At 38.0% G+C, this 18,757-nt stretch overlaps 1 protein-coding gene across 3 annotated transcripts; it reads left to right on the top strand.

Annotated features, from left to right (window-relative positions):
• Positions 1 to 2,837: 2,837 nt before the first annotated feature.
• CNR1 (cannabinoid receptor 1) lies at positions 2,838 to 18,511 on the top strand. 3 transcript variants are annotated; one of them, XM_023759343.1, is made up of 2 exons: positions 2,838 to 2,887; positions 17,006 to 18,511. In XM_023759343.1, the coding sequence occupies exon 2, from the start codon at positions 17,069 to 17,071 to the stop codon at positions 18,482 to 18,484; it is 1,416 nt and encodes a 471-aa protein (XP_023615111.1). In that variant the 5' UTR covers positions 2,838 to 2,887; positions 17,006 to 17,068; the 3' UTR covers positions 18,485 to 18,511. The 3 variants fall into 3 exon arrangements, with proteins under 3 accessions (XP_023615111.1, XP_023615112.1, XP_023615113.1); XM_023759344.1 differs by lacking the exon at positions 2,838 to 2,887 and having other exon boundaries at positions 17,069 to 17,154; positions 17,230 to 18,484; XM_023759345.1 differs by lacking the exon at positions 2,838 to 2,887 and having other exon boundaries at positions 17,069 to 17,171; positions 17,339 to 18,484.
• The last annotated feature ends 246 nt before the right edge of the window (positions 18,512 to 18,757 follow it).

The raw sequence follows: 18,757 nt of genomic DNA, 5'->3' as shown, positions 1-18,757 counted from the left end.
CCATCCTTCTGCACTTCTTTTCCGCCTCCGCCTCCTCTAGGCTCCCGCGGCGCAGTGCCGCCCCCTGGCCCGGGCGGGGCGCCTCCGCTCCCCGCAGAGCCCTCCGTAGGGGGACGTTCCGTTCTAGCGGAGAAGCAGTCCCTGCGCTGGGCGAGAGGTGCCCAGGGAGCTGCCCATCCGAGGACCAGGGGATGCGAAGGGTAAGACCTGGCAGACTTGCATTTGGAAATACTTTTCCCTCTTCCCTCCCCCCGGGGACTGACCTGTGTGGTCCCCAAGGTCCATCCTAGAGTTCTTATTCCGCGTGAGCGAATCGTGCGTTCGTGTTTACTTCGCCGTGTAGCCCCCGCCTGTTACCTGTGGTCCGTGCTACTTCTGGAGGTTTCTACCATTTACGAGTTCCTGAATGTGTGTGCACCTGGCTCTCTGTGTACACTGATGTCTGTTTGTGGAAAATGTGTAATTGTGCATGATTGAAAAACAGGCGCTTGAGTTGGTGCTCAATGGCTATAAGCCATATCAGCAACTAAGTCTTCCCAGAGATATACATCCATCTCAGCATCAAACCCAGAAACCGTCTAAAGTAAATTATTAGATGTCATGTAAAGAAATGTATGTCAAATAATGAACTTTTTATACAGGAAAATATGCAGCTGCAGGAGCCACTCTTCTTTGAGGGAAAATAAATGGGCACGGAACTAATATCTAAATTTGAATGCTGATGGAACCATTTAACTCAGAAGTGGCCATTAGCTGAAAAAAGTTGATGTGCTTTTAAAAGACATTTCTTGCTAAGGCTCAGAACCATAAAAGGATCACCTCCTGAAGCAAATGTGTTTGCTGTGATAGACGTGAGAAACTGTCATTTGGTCATTTGAAAGTTTAGAAGCAACATGCATGTATCTAATTTTAGTTTTAAATTGAACAGATGAGAAAAAAATTAGTCACCTATTAATCATTTTGTCTCTCATCTCTTTTTTTCTAAAAAAATAAGTGTTATTGCCTTTGTTGTTGTTTTCTTGATACATTAAGCATACTCTGGCATTTAAAACAATAAAAGATTAGAATAGATATACTGGCTTAAAGGTGTTGAAAGATATTTCCGTGGGTCCCATAACTTCTCATTTTTATTACCAAGATAATATATTTTGAACAATGGGGGAAATGTAATTTCTTAGCAGAAATGGAGTGGACATTGAACATCAGTGGGATGCCCACCGCCATCAATCTATTTTGCAGAATATTGAGAAGCTCGGAGCAACCAACCTTTAAGGTTCCCATAGGACTTTATCTGATTTAAAGTGTTGCTTTTCTAATCCCACCCTGCTGACAGTTTACCAGGAAGATAGACTGATTGATTTCTCTTGGTCCCCCTCCCCCACTCTCCTAACTCAGTTATAGCAATTTTATCAAAATAAAAAGCCACGTATAGTTTCTTAAGTGAGACAGATTATTTTCTGATTATATCCATACATGAACAGTATCCAGGCACCTCCAGAATTTCAAACGTTGTATAGTGCAGGCAGTTATTTGTAGGCACAACAGCAGTTACCATAGTTGGGCAGGAGGCTTGAGGATAGACATGGTTTTAAAAAACTAATCCATTTTAGGTTATCAAAAGAACTTACTGTAAAAAGACTCTTTTTATTCCAAAGATGTCCTCACTCCAGGCAAGGAGCAGTCTTGGCGAAGGTATGTATCAAGTGTCTGATAGGGAGAAGTCTCATTGTGTTCCTAAGTCTCCGTAGGGGTACAATGATGCTGGGGCGGGGGGCGGGGGGCGGGGGGAGTGCTCAGTTCAGTTCTGACCTTTCAAAGATGAAATGACTATGCTTGCATACTCCTTATTAGGAAGGCAAATTAGATCTCATGCCCCCCACCCCGCTTGTAACAGACAGCAGCAGTAGATGTGCATACAAAAAGAATGTTATGCCTAGTCCCTTCAATAAACCATAGGTGATAGTATGTACATTGGTGTGTGAAGTTTTCCATTCTGGTGAAAATGCGATCTCACATTGGAGTAGTGCTGGGCTTTGTTTGTTATCCGCTGTTTTCTGTCTTTTTCTGTTACCCTTTTCCCAGTGGACTGCGAGCCTCCCCGTCTCGCCTGTGAGACTGTTCTTCTCTAATAAGCCTAGCTGCTGGATCAATGTGTTCTTTTTGGCATTTCAAAATGTTAAAATAGTGAAATTGTTAAGTGTTACCAAGATGAAACTGCTGGGAATAAAATTCTCCGGAAGAACCACTATATTTGTGGCATATTTCAGTCTATTCCAAAAGAAAACCCCTTGGATCGGTTTACCTGTTTTCTGAAGAAAGAAGCAGCCCCATTGATTAGTGTTGATAAGTGTTTAGTATGCAGTGTCAGCTTATTAATTACTAAGGCAAAGCCTGGAAAACTCTTTCAAAACAATGGTGTAACATTCTCCTCTTCTCTGCGTTGACTCCGAATTAACATGAACCACTAGGAAATTTAGACAGGCTTCTTGGTTGTCTGGCATATGAGTGCTTGGATTTAGAATTGAAATACTTGGATGTATAAGAATTAACTATTATGAAATGAAACAGCAGTTACAGTTCACCACGCTTACCAAATGTTTCTTTCCAGAAAACAGTTGGCCTAATAAGGAAGGGGATTATTTCTCATAATTAGCTCTCCAGGAATGCTGAAAAAAAAAAAAGTAATATATTGAATTTGGAAATCCCTAACAACACATGATGAAGAAAATGAGATTCGGTTGTAGCGTCATGAATTTGGTCAGTAAGATGGAGCCTAGTCTTTGGGTTGCTGCCTGTTGTTCCAGGGGGTAATTATGTTATTTCAATTGTGTGATGAGCACAGAGGAGAACTTTCATCCCTGTAAAAAAGGATGGTGTCTTCACCAGTGTAAGTCTGGCTCTTCTGTTTTTGTAGGCATCATTTTCTAATGGAACCAACCAAGTAGAATAAAACCAACATTGGGTTTAAGTAATTTATAATTCTGTTTTTGACTCTGAAACAACCTGGACCCAGTAGTGTTTGAAAAACTGCTGAGACCAGGCTTATATAGTGTATGTACATCTACATTGTGAGGGACAGCAAGCTCTGCTAATTTTTCTTTTCTTGACTGAAGATTGGTAGTGAAGTTAAAGAAATCAAAACCAATGAATGCACTTAACTTCATATTTCCCTCCTGAATCTCCAACTCTTTCCTAATCCTGTTCTTTAATAATGTTAAATTTGTATTATAACAGCCTGAATGCTGTTTTTGAGGGGAGTGGGGGATTCAACACTTTGCCACTGAACTGCTATTAAATGTTTTGATAGCAATTAATTAGATCAGATGAACTTTATAACAATTACAGATCAACTCAGATTTCTCTCAGATATATTCTAGACTAAAAGAAACGATAAATCTCATCCAGAATATGTACACTGCATAATTTTAGATGACTGGATATATCAACACATGTTTTTGCATAGGTATGAACAAACTTTTTCATAGATGTATATCTAGACCAAAAGAAAGTTAGACACTTTTCTTTTTATATTTGAACATATAATTTAGGTTTTAAATAAATATTATAGATTTGGGGAAGTGTCCAAATTTAGGGCAGCTGTGCAGATGGGCATTGAAGACTCAAGGCAAAAGGAACTATCCACCTTGAATCAAAACAAGGCTGTTCTTATTTTCCACCATAGTGGAATAGTGTTTCAGTCCCATGTGTTCTAAGAATCTTGCAAAGATGCCAGGATGGGCATAACCACATTTTACCAATCTTGCTGACTGTTTTTTTATTTTGGGGAAGAAAGTTGAAGGAAAGCTGGAAGAAAAGATACAAAGTTATTACTACATCACAAAATGCACATTAACATGATAATATAACAAATTATAATGCTATCACAAGTAAGTTACAGCTATAGGAAATTTGTAAGACCTGAGAAAGGGAGGATTATGTTCAGTGGTTTTCCAATGTCTATCTCTTGGTACTATTCAAATGGTTTGATGTTAGGTGAACTTCTCTCTCAATCAGGCCTTCATGGGTAATAGGTAAGCTAGGACATATCAGGAAGAATAGGTCAAAACTATTATATAAAGTAATCACTGTGAACTTCTAGTTCATAACATAAAATATTTGCCAAAAGTTTTCCTAGGTCATATTTCTTCAATGAACAGGGTATCTATCTCATTAAAAAAATGAAATATTACATTTCACTATAATAGTTTTTATAGGACAATTGCAATTACAAACATTTTGATCTAGTTTTCATTGAGATTTTCCATATAGATTATTGATGTGTAATGTTGGGATGTCCTCCAATTTAAAAGTTTCATTTGGACAGGTTAATTGCATAACTTAGTGACCATGGACTTCTTGAGGTTCATAGTTGTGTTTGTATAGGCTTTTAACGGAAAGATTTTATTCACCAAACCTGAGCAAATGGGCCTGGCAGAGTCATAGTAGTTGTTCCAGAATACTATGAATTCTGTTTTAGCCCCAGCTGGTAACATTCTCACACCTGCACTTGAGGAAAGCTTTCAAAGTTGTTCTTTGTTTGTTTTGTGTTCTTTTGTTTTTGAATATGTGAGTTGAGATGAGTCAGGTAGGAATCAATGTTTTTTAGCTAACTCTTTTTAACCCACTGTGCTATTGCATTATATTCTGTATTTTTTAGTAAGATTCGTAAAGTCGATTTTGTATTTTTTGAATGCAACAAGGGATGTAAGTTCCCCTTTTGCCTAACACAGATGGCAAATCATTTTTCCCTAAGAGTACAGTCTTTTATTATCTAATGTCTTATTTTTCTACTATAATTTACATTCATAATTGTTTAGCGTTTGGATTCGTTGAATAGAAATTTGATCTCTTTGGCTTGATTCCTTACCACCATTATCAATTCTGAATAGCATTTTAAATTGTTTCTTAATTTCAGGCGATAAAGTGCAGTATAGTTACCTGAATTTGATGGTGTAATAGCTATTTTTTATTCCTACTAGCAAATTCCATGCTATTGCTTTTTAAAGAAAAGCAGAGGCATTTTTCAAAGATGTGCCAGGCAATCTGTTGTGATAGTTGAATATACTGGCAAGTGCTTTCACAAACTGTGTATGTCAGTAGTATATTTAAATATAATTAAAATAACATATAATTAGGAAACAATGTTTGTCAAAGTTTAAGTTTAAATGGGAGGGTTCCCCTCTTTCCTTCATCATTTCTTCATTTGTTCTTTTAGACCATATATTTAGAGAAGAAAATTGGAATCAATATGATTTCTATGAAATAAGTTACAAGGAGTTTCACATTTAAATTGGTGATAAATTCCATTATGTTTTTAAAAAAACAAAATTCTACTTTCACATGTGGACATTTGTACTAGGAAACTTATAACATTGATTTCTGTTGGTCAGGAGGCTAAAAACGATGTTTTTAGTACAGCAAGTGAACCACCATTATAGATAGTATACCTTTGTCACTCTTGCTTGCTTTTAACTCAGCTATATTTAAAAATAAATCAATTTTATGTATTCTTTACAAAAGAGACTTAATTTAATGCCACTATGATCTGTGTATTTTGGTTTATTCCGGTGTGGGTTGTTAAATGGATAAGATTTTCAACTCATTTTAGTGCATTGCTACCAGAATTTTTAAATGTTTTCTCCAGTTTTGATGTAAGTTGTGGTGAGCAAGCAATATGCATGTCGAGAAAGAGCAAAACTAAACAACACATAACCAAAGTAAGCAAGAAATCATCCAAAGAATTCTGTATCTTTTGCATGTGTGAGAATTTGACTTTGGAAAATGTACAGCTGCTTTTGGAAATTATATCTAAATTCTTACAAATAAAAAAAGGAAATCTTTGAATGATTTCAGTCCTCAGCTATGGAAACTAACTTTGAGTAATCAATGGTCCATTTTTTATTGATGAAATAATCAGAGAGAGAACAGTCTGCCCAGAGTCATATATTTTAGTGCTTTGGGATACATTTCCATATATTTATAACTGGTAGATATTTTTGTAAGATACTTGCCATCTATAAGCAGTGTAAATTGCATAATTACCAGGATAATTCTGTAAGGTAATTTGCATTACTTGAGCCTCCTGCAAAATTTCCATTTCAGTTTGTCGTTTTCTGGGTTCATCTCCTGTGATACATTATTTTATGGTTCTGGGAAAAGAAGAACAGAAACAGAGATATTTCCATCTTTAAAAAAAACCCAGCTGGAATGCTAACTACTTTTGCTTTTTCCCTGTTCTTTTATGCGCAGGAACCATGGGTTCCCTCCCAATGGTGTTCAGCAGTGTTATAAAACTTTACATAGTCTTTGCCAATAGAATTAGGAGAAAATGGTGTTGAGTTCTTAATTTATGTCTGCATACTGGGTACTTACATATTATATCTTGAAGCCACTTTTCTTTGCTGGACAAGATATGTAACAGTAAGTTTCTTGAAACAGCATAGAGAAGCCCTGAATTGTAGGCTGAGAGGTTCCCCACTTGTGCTTATGTTTCTATTCCAGTCAAATAGAAAGCCTTGGTTTTAAAGATCAGTGAGTTTACTGTGGCCTTGTAGTATAGTTTGATATCAGGTAGCCTGATTTCTCCAACTTGATTCTTCTTTTTCAAGATGGCTGTGGCTATTTGGGGTCTTTTGTGGTTCCTAAAACAGCATGGTACTGGCATTAAAACAGACATATTCAATCAATAGAACAGAATAGAGAACCCAGAAATAAACCCACATCTTTATGGACAATTAATATTTGGCGAAGGAGGCAAGAACATACAATGAGGTAAAGGCAGTCTATTCTATAAATATTGTTGGGAAAACTGGACAGATACGTGCAAAAAAAAATGAAAGTAGACCACCACCTTACACCATACATAAGAATAAACTCAAAATGGATTAAAGACTTAAATGTTAGACTTGAAACCATAGAAATCCTAAAAGAAAACATAGGCAGTAAAATCTCATACATTTCTTGTAGCAATATTTTTTTCTGATATATTTCCTTGGGCAAGGGAAACAAATGGGACTAGAACAAACTACAAAGATTTGCACAGCAAAGGAAACCATCAACAAAATGAAAAGACAGCCCACTGAATGGAAGAAAGTATTTACCAATGATAAATCTGATAAGGGGTTAATTTCTGAAATTAATAAAAAACTTATAAAAACTCAGCACCAAAAAACCCCCACACAATTCAATTAAAAAATGGGCAAAGGACCTGAATGCACTTCTCCAAAGAGGACATATAGAGAGTCAGTAAACTTGAAAAAATGCTCAGCATCACTCAGCATCAGAGAAATGCACATTAAAACCACCATGAGATACCACCTCATATCTGTCAGAATGGCTTTCATCAGTAAATCAACGAACAAGTGTTGGTGAGAATGTGGAGAAAGAGGAACCCTTGTGCAGTGTTGGTGGAATGCAGATTGGTGCAGCCACTGTAGAAAATAGTATGGAGCTTCCTTAAAATTTTAAAAAATAAAACTGCTTTATGACCCTGCAATCCCACTTCTGGAAATACTATATCCTAACAATCCCGAAACAAACAGAAAGAATATATGCACACCTGTGTTTCATTGCAGTGCTATTTACAATAGCCAAGATTTAGAAATAGCCTAAGTGCCCATCAGTAGATGAGTGGATAAATAAACTGTGGTACATTTAGTCAATAGAATACTACTCAGCTATATATATTAAAAAAGCAGGAAATCTTACCTTTCAAGACAGTCTGGATGGATCTGGAGAGTATTATGCTAAATGAATTAAGTCAGTCAGAGAAAGACAACTACCATATGATTTCACTTATCTATGGAATCTAATAAACAAAATAAACTAACAAACAAAATAGAAGCAGACTCATAGATACTGAGAACAGACTGATAGCTGTCAGAGGGAAGTGGAGCTGAGGACCAGGTGAAAAAGGTGAAGGGATTAAGCAAAAAGAACACAATAAATAAACTCAGACACACAGACAACAGCATGGTGATTACTAGAGGGAAAGGGGTTGGAGGAAATAGTAGAGGGTAAGAGGGGATAAATGGTGATGGGACGAGGCTTAACTTCGGGAGGTGAACACACAATACAAGGTACAGGATGATGTACTATAGAACTGTACACCTGAAACCTACATAATTTTATTTACCAATGTCACCCCAGTAAATTCAATTAAAAAATCTGTGAAAGTCTACTTTATCATGAAAGAAGGCTCCCTTAGCAATCCATTTCAGTGATCTAAAACCACTCATAGACTAGTCTTTCTTGCTATCTAACCTCCATTCTTCTTTCCCCCTCCCCCTTCAGTCTTTTTCATAGCTATAATCTTTAACAATGGCTCTTAAACTATAGAGTGTGTTAGAATCTCCTGGAGGCCTTGCTAAAACACAGATGCATCCCAGCCCTGTCGTTTCTGTTTCTGTAGGTCTGAGGTATAACCTGGGAATTTGCATTTCTCTTAAGTCCCTAAGTGATGCTCAAGCTTCTGGAGACAGATGACCCTTGGAGAGACACTGACTATAAAATAACTCCCTATGCACTAACAACCACTGTGGGACTTCTCAGATTGTTTTTGTACACTGGAATTTCCCAGCCTGCTCTCGCCTGTCTTGTTTCCTAATTCTTTATCTTCATGCTATTTTTTCTGAATCCTTTCAGTTACTCAGCCCCATACAAAATTGCATAATCGCATCATGCAAACCTAGGAAGGATTTGACCTTGAATAAGTACAATAGAACTACCTCATGGTTTCAGTAGCATAAAAATTCTGCACTTGCATCCAGTTAGAATACTTCCTTCTTAATCATAACTATATTTGCAAAGCATATTTTGCATCTTTACTGAAGCCTATTTCTTCAAGTTCTATTTTACATAATTATTTGCATCTTGAAAGCATATTTCTCTGTTTATATCTTTCTTTGTTAGCACACACTGAAAACTTTTTATTTAACATTTCAACTTAAGAAGGTGATACATAAATACCTACTTTTAAAAATCATGTCTGAATGGAACTCCGAATTTACACAACAATAAACTTATTTAAAATTATTCCAGTGAGAAAAGATAGGAAGGAAATGGAATTGTTTAGAAAGCTACTATATCCTCAATTTGTATGAGTATTTGAACAAATATTCACTTCTCTTGTGAAAGATTCCAATTTAGACCCTGTAATAATAGAAGATAATTTTCCATTCTTTTTCATCACAGAGTTATAACCTTTGTTGGTGATTTCATATTTGAAAATTGGAAAGCTAAATGTTTCATAAAGTAGAAATGAGTTGAGTTTGTTATTAGAATTGATTTTGGGCTTGTGAGACATTCCCTTCTTTTAACCATATCTCGGCATAAACATACCATTTATTTTCAGTAGAACTACTTTCCTTTACTCATTCTTAATTACTTTCTTGAGGCAGAATTCCAAATATTCACAATTAATTTTTATTAATGTATTAAGTTTTCTCAATGTCCTTTTGCCTCACAAAAGCAATTTGAAATTTAGTTTTTCTAGGCAGTAGTAATAACACATTTTAACCCTCAATAACATATTTTCTTATTTATGTTTTAATTAATTTCATTGTAAAATGCATAAAATGATGTAGCAGGAGGAGAAATTGCTCAACCAAAGCAAGAAGTATGTCCTGAACAGAATAACAAATTTATTGCTGAGGGCTTATAAAAGCCACTCCATCTAGTGGTTGAATTTTCACATAACTTCTCTTGACAAGTCTTCAAAGAACACTTGCACATGGAGAAACCCATTTGGGAAAGAGCAATGCATAACAGCAAGCTTTTGAGGAAAGGAAAAATTTCATTATAATAATAATTCCATGTATTGTTTTTAAAGGTCAACAGTGTATAAGTAGGATTTGTTTAGAGTTGTGCATGTCACAAATATTTCTTTATATATCATTGTTATGTGGCTAAACATTGTAGTTCATAATATATACCTGGGCTAAACAAGAGTAAGAACAAAAAGTAATTATCAGATCTTTGAACATAACCTCCACTTACTGCCAATATAACTATTTGATACTGAGCTAAAAGATCCTGGGATAAATCATTGTTCATGCCTTTTATGTAACTTTTATATTTGGGCATTTTCTTTCTAGATGGAAATTTGAGACCAAGACTTAGGTTTAATTCTCTAATGATCAACTGACTTTATGCCAAGGAAAAGTATCCACAGTTAAAAGCCATTCTACTAAGATACATCTGCCATGTTGCCAGTGCACACCAATATTCATTTAGTGAACATGTATTGAGTACTTACCTTGTGCCAGGCAGAGGACATATAAGGCCATATAAGACAGGGCTCTACCATCAAGGGTCGTCATCTGAAGGGTTTAGAAACAAGAAAGAATGCTATAGGATGACTCAGCAGTGCCCACCATCTCTCTTTGGGAAAAACCCTCAAAGCATCTATAGGAAGGGGATTTATACAACCCAATACTCTTTGAAGATGAAGTATCATATGCCTATTGCATGTATTCATATCCAATTCTACTCTGTCATCGTGGAAGGACCGATGGGTGGGCTTTATTTGATGGGATGAGGTAGGATGGACAATCATTTCCATTGCTTCCTTGACCCATATTCATTACACAGGTATGATACCCGGATATACAATGTATACAATACTAGGCACAGAGAACACACACAATAAATATGTGTTCAATGAAGCATCTTAGGGCCTTTAACTTTATATCCATCAACCACATTGCTGTGGTAACAGCTCTCTGCCCTTTGGGCACCAAGAGTTGTCACAGACACTCTCTTGTTGGAGCCCTACTTTGGTTTACAGAATTTCTTCTGCCTGATTCTACCAAGATCTTAGGAACTAGCCATGGAGAGCCGCCTTCACTCTGGGTCTAAGGAAATTATACTGCTCAAGGTGGGAAGTTAAGCAATTTCCAATGAGTTTGAATTTCTCTATAAAAATAATGAATGTTTAAAGCTTGTTTACTAACAACAGTCATGGCTCATTCAGACCTAAAGAAGGTGCCCTCTTCATTCCTCACTTGGTGTTGTGAAAACTGTCATTACCATCCACAGTCCTTATAATTGATTAATGAAGAAAACATAAACCTACCTAATTAAAAAATAATAGTAGCAATAACAAGTTAGATTTTATTTACTTGCCAACAGTCACTGCAGATAAGATGCTAATCCAGGGTTGGTATTTATAGCTTACTAGAGGCCAGATGCACTAAATTCATGCAAGAGTAGGCCTCCCTTCCCACTGCTGCTGGCACCGGCTTCTCTCTGGCTCTGGGACCCTGGCTTCCCTCGCAGCCGTGGCTTAATTCAAAAGGTTGTGTGGAAGGACAGGACGTCTGGAAGGACATCTGGTCTAATTAGCATATTATGTTTTTATTATTATAGATGGTTAATTGGCATACTTTGTTCCTAAAGACCACAGAGCAAGGATGATTTGCAAGTGCCATAGGCATCCTTTTTGCAGTCGGCAGATCATGCCTCCAGATTTTAGTTCACTATGTAAAATTATCATGTACTATTTATCACTTCCTTTTCCCCAAATCAACTCTTCCCGCTTCCTAAGAAATGGAAAGAAGAGTGTCTTATTAAATGATTCTTGGGCCTCAAAGTTAAGAGCAGGCACTTTGAATTTTTCAGAGCTGGCTGAAGTTTTAGCTCTGCTCCTCTAGTTGGAGACCTTGGACAAAGCATTTCACCTCTTAGTTTTCTCTTATGTACAATGGGGATTGTAATAGCACCTATTTTATGTAAATATAAAAGACAAAAGTAATATTTATGTCTAGCACAATGCCTGGCATGTAAACATTCAAATGTTTCTTATTGAAATATTTGGGAATTCGAATTTTCTCTGCTGTGCATTTAAAGCAGTCAATTTTTTTGAGATGGGAACATGGAGAATCAAGACTTTGTTTTTAGTTGGATTTAATATGTATGCTCATGGATTCAAAGAGAAAATAGCCCTTATTGAAGAATGAATGAGGAAACTTGAAAACTGCTGCACCATTTGGACAACATGCAGCACATTCAAAATTATTGCTGTCCTTGGTAATGGACTGTACAGATTATCTAATAGGTTCTATACACATTACAGATCAGAATAATATATTGCTTCTGACTTTTAATGACCAGACCTCATATGCAAGTTAAAGACAATCCTATGGAGTGTTTATATGTGAACCAGGCTTCTACGGAATTGAAAACTTTATATGTTCTATTTCAAGGAAAGGCTGCTTCAATTATGCTTAATTATTTTCTTTATAGTTTATGTAGAAAAGGTTTCTCTCTGGAGGGGAAAAAGCAAAGGCACATATCAGTGGGAAACATCAAAATAGCAGAGCAAAATTAAATGGTAAATGGAATTAGTTATAAAAGTCAGCAAATTATTCTGTTTATATCAATTATTTGCCTGTGTGATAGGCTCTTCTTGTGGCATCATCACCTACTAGTGAGTGCTTATCTGGTGTGGTTTAGTTTCTTGAGCCATAAAACTCCTTTTTTTTTTAGCAAGCCTTTAAATGTTAAATGATTAAGCATACTTCAGATCAAATTTGAAAATAAATATAGCCTTATAAGGTCTTACTGTCTGTTTAGCTTATATAATTGATATATATTTATGAAAAGTCTAACACTCATTTTATTAGCAAGAATAGACCAGAGAAAATAGTGCTAATTAATAACTTCTATGTTTAAAAAAAAGAAAGAAAAGCTAAAGCTTTGAGAACCAACTGAGCATTACAAGCATAATGGAATTTTCTTTTATATATGGGAGAAGGAGCTGACATTAATACAAAGAAGAGGGATTGTGTATTTTTGCCTAAATTATCAGGATAATTAAGTCAGTCCTTTATTTCTCATTGCTATAGAAGATGATGCAATAACTTACCAAACTACTTTAATAATTCCAATTCTAATGGTTAGAACAGACTTACTTGCCCACTCAGCTGTAGCAGAAATACTCATTGAGTTATGATGTTGGCCTGTGAGAGTATCCATGTATATTGAGGACTTGGCTTAGACATAATGCAATTATGAGTCAACTAAAAATTTCCCTATTAACTTTAAAGAAATACATTAGCAAGTTATTTTTCTTGATCAAATTAGTAGAAACCAGACTTGTTCCCAGAAGTGAATGGAAAATAAACAAATATATCCACTGGCACCATTGTTCTCTTGAACCCTTCACAAGACTTCTCTGAGGCTAGCCAAGCAGAACAACACAGAACCAGCAAAAGGTAGGGAAAAAACAGGATTAAGCCAGGTTCTGGCACTTCTGCATTTGATATCCTGGGCTCCTGTCAATTTAGATACTATGAGCTTGGCATTGTCTCCTTAAAGCATTTATAAACTTAGAAATTTGGAGAAAGAGCCTTGTGAGCTGGTACAGTCTGTAACTATATTGGGAGCACCAACCCTTCTGATGTTTCCAGTGGCTTTTCTGCCTTCCTGGACAGGACAACCTGCGGGAAGCAAATACTGCCTAGTGTCTGTCCCCCCAGAGATGCTGTACAGGCCAGAACTGCAGGGATTTTGACTCTGGATACAACAGTGATAATATCTAAAATGTTGAAATGTCTCTCTGAAACATATAAGGTCTCCAGCTGGGTAGTGAAGAATAAAATAACCTGCTATTAAGTTATACTAATATGGAAAAAATGCTATTTGTAGTCTTGTTTTGAGGACTTTCTTGATGCTCACCCTAATCAGAACATGGATGTCTTCTATCCTTAATGGTTATACAAACAAAGATATACAAAGATATAGACTTTGGTAGACTTAAAAAAACTCATGCTGCTGCCATACCCATAAAATTTCTTGGATGATACCATAGCTTGATAGTTGATGTATAAATTTGGGGGGAAGGATTAATGGAGAGGCAGGTGTGCATATAGAGAGATGGATTAAAATAACTGGTGGTGGTATTCTAAAAAATTGAAGTTAAGCCGTAACTGGTTTGGCTCAGTGGATAGAGCACCGGCCTGCGGACTGAAAGTTCCCAGGTTTGATTCCGGTCAAGGGCATGTACCTTGGTTGCAGGCACATCCCCAGTAAGGGGTGTGCAGGAGGCAGCTGATCGATGTTTCTCTTTCATCAATGTTTCTAACTCTCTATCCCTCTCCCTTCCGCTCTGTAAAAAAAAAATCAATAAAATATATTTTTTAAAAATTCAAGTTAAAAAATAATAGATGCATTGCATTAAAATATTCTTATTGTTATTACAAATGCATGATTTATAGCTTGAATTATTAGAACATGTTGGTTTATTTAAGTAGAATTCAAGGAAAATCCCTGATATATTTTTCAGTCATTCTTTTACTATAACTGCAATAAAAACAACTGCTTTTTTAATAGGTACATCTACTATGCATCTTGCTAGAAATTTCCAATTATGATTTTCCCAGTAGCAAACAAAAACAAAATTAATGGCAGCCACATCCCCCAAAGCGTAAACTATATTACTAATGAACTCTCAAAGAAAACTCGCAGTGCAAAAAAATGAGCAGGTGAAAATTACTGTAATAACCAAATGTAGAAATAAAAGCAAGAATTACTGAAATGCAGAGAACAGTTTTCCTGCCACGATCCCATTAACTTAAAATAGCCTGGGCACTGTGGTATTTGGACATTACCGAGATCCTTGAACTGCACAAAATTCATGTGTATTTTTTAACTGTATTCTTTAATTAAAGTTGGACTATATTGGATAGAAATTACTTTGTATCTAACTCATATTTTATCTAGATAATTTGTTTTGATGAAAGTGCTTGGTTGCATTAAAATGGGAAATTGTGGTGACAAATATGGTGATTTTAATCTAGAGTAAATCATAGGCACACCGGTTTTGCATTATGGAAATAAGATCTGTGATCCTTTTTCTTCACTTTATAGTTCTTCCAATTACTGATTGTAGTCCTTGAGGCCATGCCAGTAGGCAGATCCCACAAGATGCTAAGATAGAAAATAGTGATTTAGTAGGAGGTAGTGTTAATTACAATGGACTGACAAAATGCCTCAATTTTGTGTTGGTAAGAAGCTGGAAGGCTTGAATATAAGATGCAAAACGGCTTTCTCCTAGTTACCGTTAATCCTTAAAACTACCAAAACCAGCAACTCTGGTGTCTGAGAGACATGGGTTCAGCTACAAACTTTTCATATTCTGGACAGCTTATCATCCAATTGGCCTCCATTTCCTTGTCTGTGAAATGGGAGTTATAAATAAGCACCTGATAGAGTTGTAATGACAATTTAACGATAGAATTAATGAAGAATTTCTCAAATACCTGGAATATACAAATAGACATATTCCTCTTCCTTTACCCATGTGTATATTTTCTATTTTCCTTGTGCCTTAAGTGCTGAGACAGAAATAAAAATTGAATAAACAGCCTATGATTCAATTAGGGCAATTAGATCATAGGGCAATTAGATATTATCTTGATATATAATTAATAAATAAGGCTGAGAGCCATAGTACTAAGTAATGATAATAATTAATATTGAAGAGTTAAATTTTGTGCCAGGCACTATGTTAAGTGTTCTTTAAAATATTTAAGTTTCAACACAATTCTATGATTTAGGCTTCCACCTCCTCCTCCTTCCTATTTTACAGATGAAATACTGAAGTTTTGAAAGACTAACATGGGTCTGACACTAACACTTGGTCTGTGTAACTCCTAACTCAGTGTTCTCTCCATTAGTAGTGCTTTGACTGGTTGGAATCAGTAAATAAATATTGGTTTTTGTGATTATTTTGATTATTATAGATATCACTCACTACTTCTAATTTTTTTATAAGCTAATGAGCCTAATAGCCACATTTTAAACAAGCATTTATAAATAGTAAAATCAATTCTCTGGCTGTTTATTTTAAAACAAAACCCAATTGCTTAGCTTAGAATTGAAGAGCCCTTACAATTTGGCCTGTTCTCTCAGTCATCCTTATTTCTAGGGCCGTCCACGCGAGTAGCCTTGAATGATGAGACCTGTCTCTGGTCTTCAGTGTGCTTGTGGCATCACACCACTCATGGGGGACACAGCCAGGAAGCACTGCCCATTATCACTCCTCTCTGGCAATACATATTGGTCTTGCCCTGGCTGGGTGACTCAGTTGGTTGGAATGTTGTCCCATTCACCAAAAGGTTTCGGGTTCAATTCCCAGTCAGGACACATATCTAGGTTTCAGATTTGATACCCAATCAGGTGTGTAGGACAGGCAGGTGATAGATCTCTCTCTCTTTTTCTCTCTCTCCCTCCTTTCCTCTCTCTCTAAAATCAATAAAAATATATTCTTGAGTGAGGATTTAAAAAAAATCTTGCTCTTCTCATGAGCCCCAGTGAATGTTAGCCCTCTGTGACATATTCCTTGTTTGGTGTAGACATTTTAGAAGTTTTTCTCAGCCATGGCTCAGTCCAAGTGTCACCACTGGGTGAAGAGACTTGCCTGCTAGAGCCAGGACTGGGACCCAGCTTTTCCTGCATGACCACATTCTTCCTTTTGGTCCAGCAGTTTCTTACTCCCCCTTTACATTCAACACACAGACCACACAGCTCAGTCTCTGATTCCACACTGTCTTGTTCTTTGGTTGTCTTGCACATCCAGTCTTACCTGTGTGACAAGGTGATTAAAGTCTTCAGGAACATCAGATACTGCTTGTGTGTGTGTGCGTGTGTGTGGGTGGCTTTAGAAGCCAGGTGGTAAACACTTCCTGACCCGACTGTGAAATGCACACCACATCCAAGCACATGTTCTTCACTTGACCCTCAGACCCTGGCGCTCCATAGAGGACTCACACAGTGGCATATCCAGAGAACTCAACTAATGAAAGAAACATGTTTCTGGCGCATGCCACATCAGCAACTCCTGGGTGGCTTTTCTTTAACTAAGTGACTGACTCATTTGGTTGACGAATCTGGCAAGGATTTTACCTGTATTCAGAGACAGGAATGAAATAACATGATGGTACTCATTGACGTTTGTTTGAATTCTGGTTTTCTCACCATCCGGCTTATCTGTTTTCCCTGTTAGGATTCCCTGCTGCCAGCTTCTGTCTCAGTCATTTGGAGTTTGGCCTACTAGAAGACAGAGGGTATGAAGTCGATCCTAGATGGCCTTGCAGACACCACCTTCCGCACCATCACCACGGACCTGCTCTACGTGGGCTCGAATGACATTCAGTACGAAGATATCAAAGGCGACATGGCGTCCAAACTAGGGTACTTCCCGCAGAAATTCCCTTTAACTTCCTTCAGGGGAAGTCCCTTCCAAGAAAAGATGACTGCGGGAGATAGCCCTCAGTTGGTCCCAGCGGACCAGGTGAACATTACCGAATTTTACAACAAGTCTCTTTCGTCCTACAAGGAGAATGAGAACATTCAGTGCGGGGAGAACTTCATGGACATGGAGTGCTTCATGATCCTGAACCCCAGCCAGCAGCTGGCCATCGCCGTGCTGTCCCTCACGCTGGGCACCTTCACGGTTCTGGAGAACCTGCTGGTGCTGTGCGTCATCCTGCACTCCCGCAGCCTCCGCTGCAGGCCTTCCTACCACTTCATCGGCAGCCTGGCGGTGGCAGACCTTCTGGGGAGCGTCATCTTCGTCTACAGCTTCGTTGATTTCCACGTGTTCCACCGCAAAGATAGCCCCAACGTCTTTCTGTTCAAACTGGGCGGCGTCACAGCCTCCTTCACGGCCTCGGTTGGCAGCCTGTTCCTCACAGCCATCGACAGATATATATCTATTCACAGGCCCCTGGCCTATAAGAGAATCGTCACCAGGCCCAAGGCTGTGGTGGCATTCTGCCTGATGTGGACCATAGCAATTGTGATCGCCGTGCTGCCTCTCCTGGGCTGGAACTGCAAGAAACTGCAATCGGTTTGCTCAGACATTTTCCCACTCATCGATGAAACCTACCTGATGTTCTGGATTGGGGTCACCAGTGTGCTGCTGCTGTTTATCGTGTACGCATACATGTACATTCTCTGGAAGGCTCACAGCCACGCGGTCCGCATGATTCAGCGCGGCACCCAGAAGAGCATCATCATCCACACGTCGGAGGATGGCAAGGTGCAGGTGACGCGGCCGGACCAAACCCGCATGGACATCAGGCTGGCGAAGACCCTGGTCCTGATCCTTGTGGTTTTGATCATCTGCTGGGGCCCTCTGCTTGCAATCATGGTGTATGATCTCTTTGGGAAGATGAACAAGCTCGTTAAGACGGTGTTTGCCTTCTGCAGTATGCTCTGCCTGCTGAATTCCACCGTGAACCCCATCATCTATGCTCTGAGGAGCAAGGACCTGAGACACGCGTTCCGGAGTATGTTCCCCTCGTGTGAAGGCACCGCGCAGCCCCTTGATAACAGCATGGGTGACTCGGACTGCCTGCACAAACACGCAAACAACACAGCCAGTGCTCACAGGGCCACGGAGAGCTGCATCAAGAGCACTGTCAAGATCGCCAAGGTGACCATGTCTGTGTCTACAGACACATCTGCCGAGGCTGTGTGAGCCTGATGCCTCATGGGCAACGCAGGAAAAGAAATTATTTTTTTTTTAAGCTAAAAATCTAGAAGAGTCTGTCGTCGCATCAGTTATATTTTTTAAGTTTATCATGCTCATTGAAAAAGTGATTGTTACCATGATCAGTTGTCTGTTCGCTGATGTTTTGATAGTTTAGATTCTCAGACTCAGTTCTCCAGGGATTTACAGTGAAGAAAGCCTGTTGCTTAAGTGACTGGAAGGTCCTTCAAAGTGTCAGTGAAACAGGAGGGAAGGCTTTTG

Source organism: Myotis lucifugus, unplaced genomic scaffold (genome assembly GCF_000147115.1).
Source record: "Myotis lucifugus unplaced genomic scaffold, Myoluc2.0 scaffold_152, whole genome shotgun sequence".
Lineage (NCBI taxonomy): Eukaryota > Metazoa > Chordata > Mammalia > Chiroptera > Vespertilionidae > Myotis > Myotis lucifugus.
The sequence above is the reverse complement of the archived record's forward strand: the minus strand, read 5'-3'. Positions and strand labels throughout refer to the sequence as shown.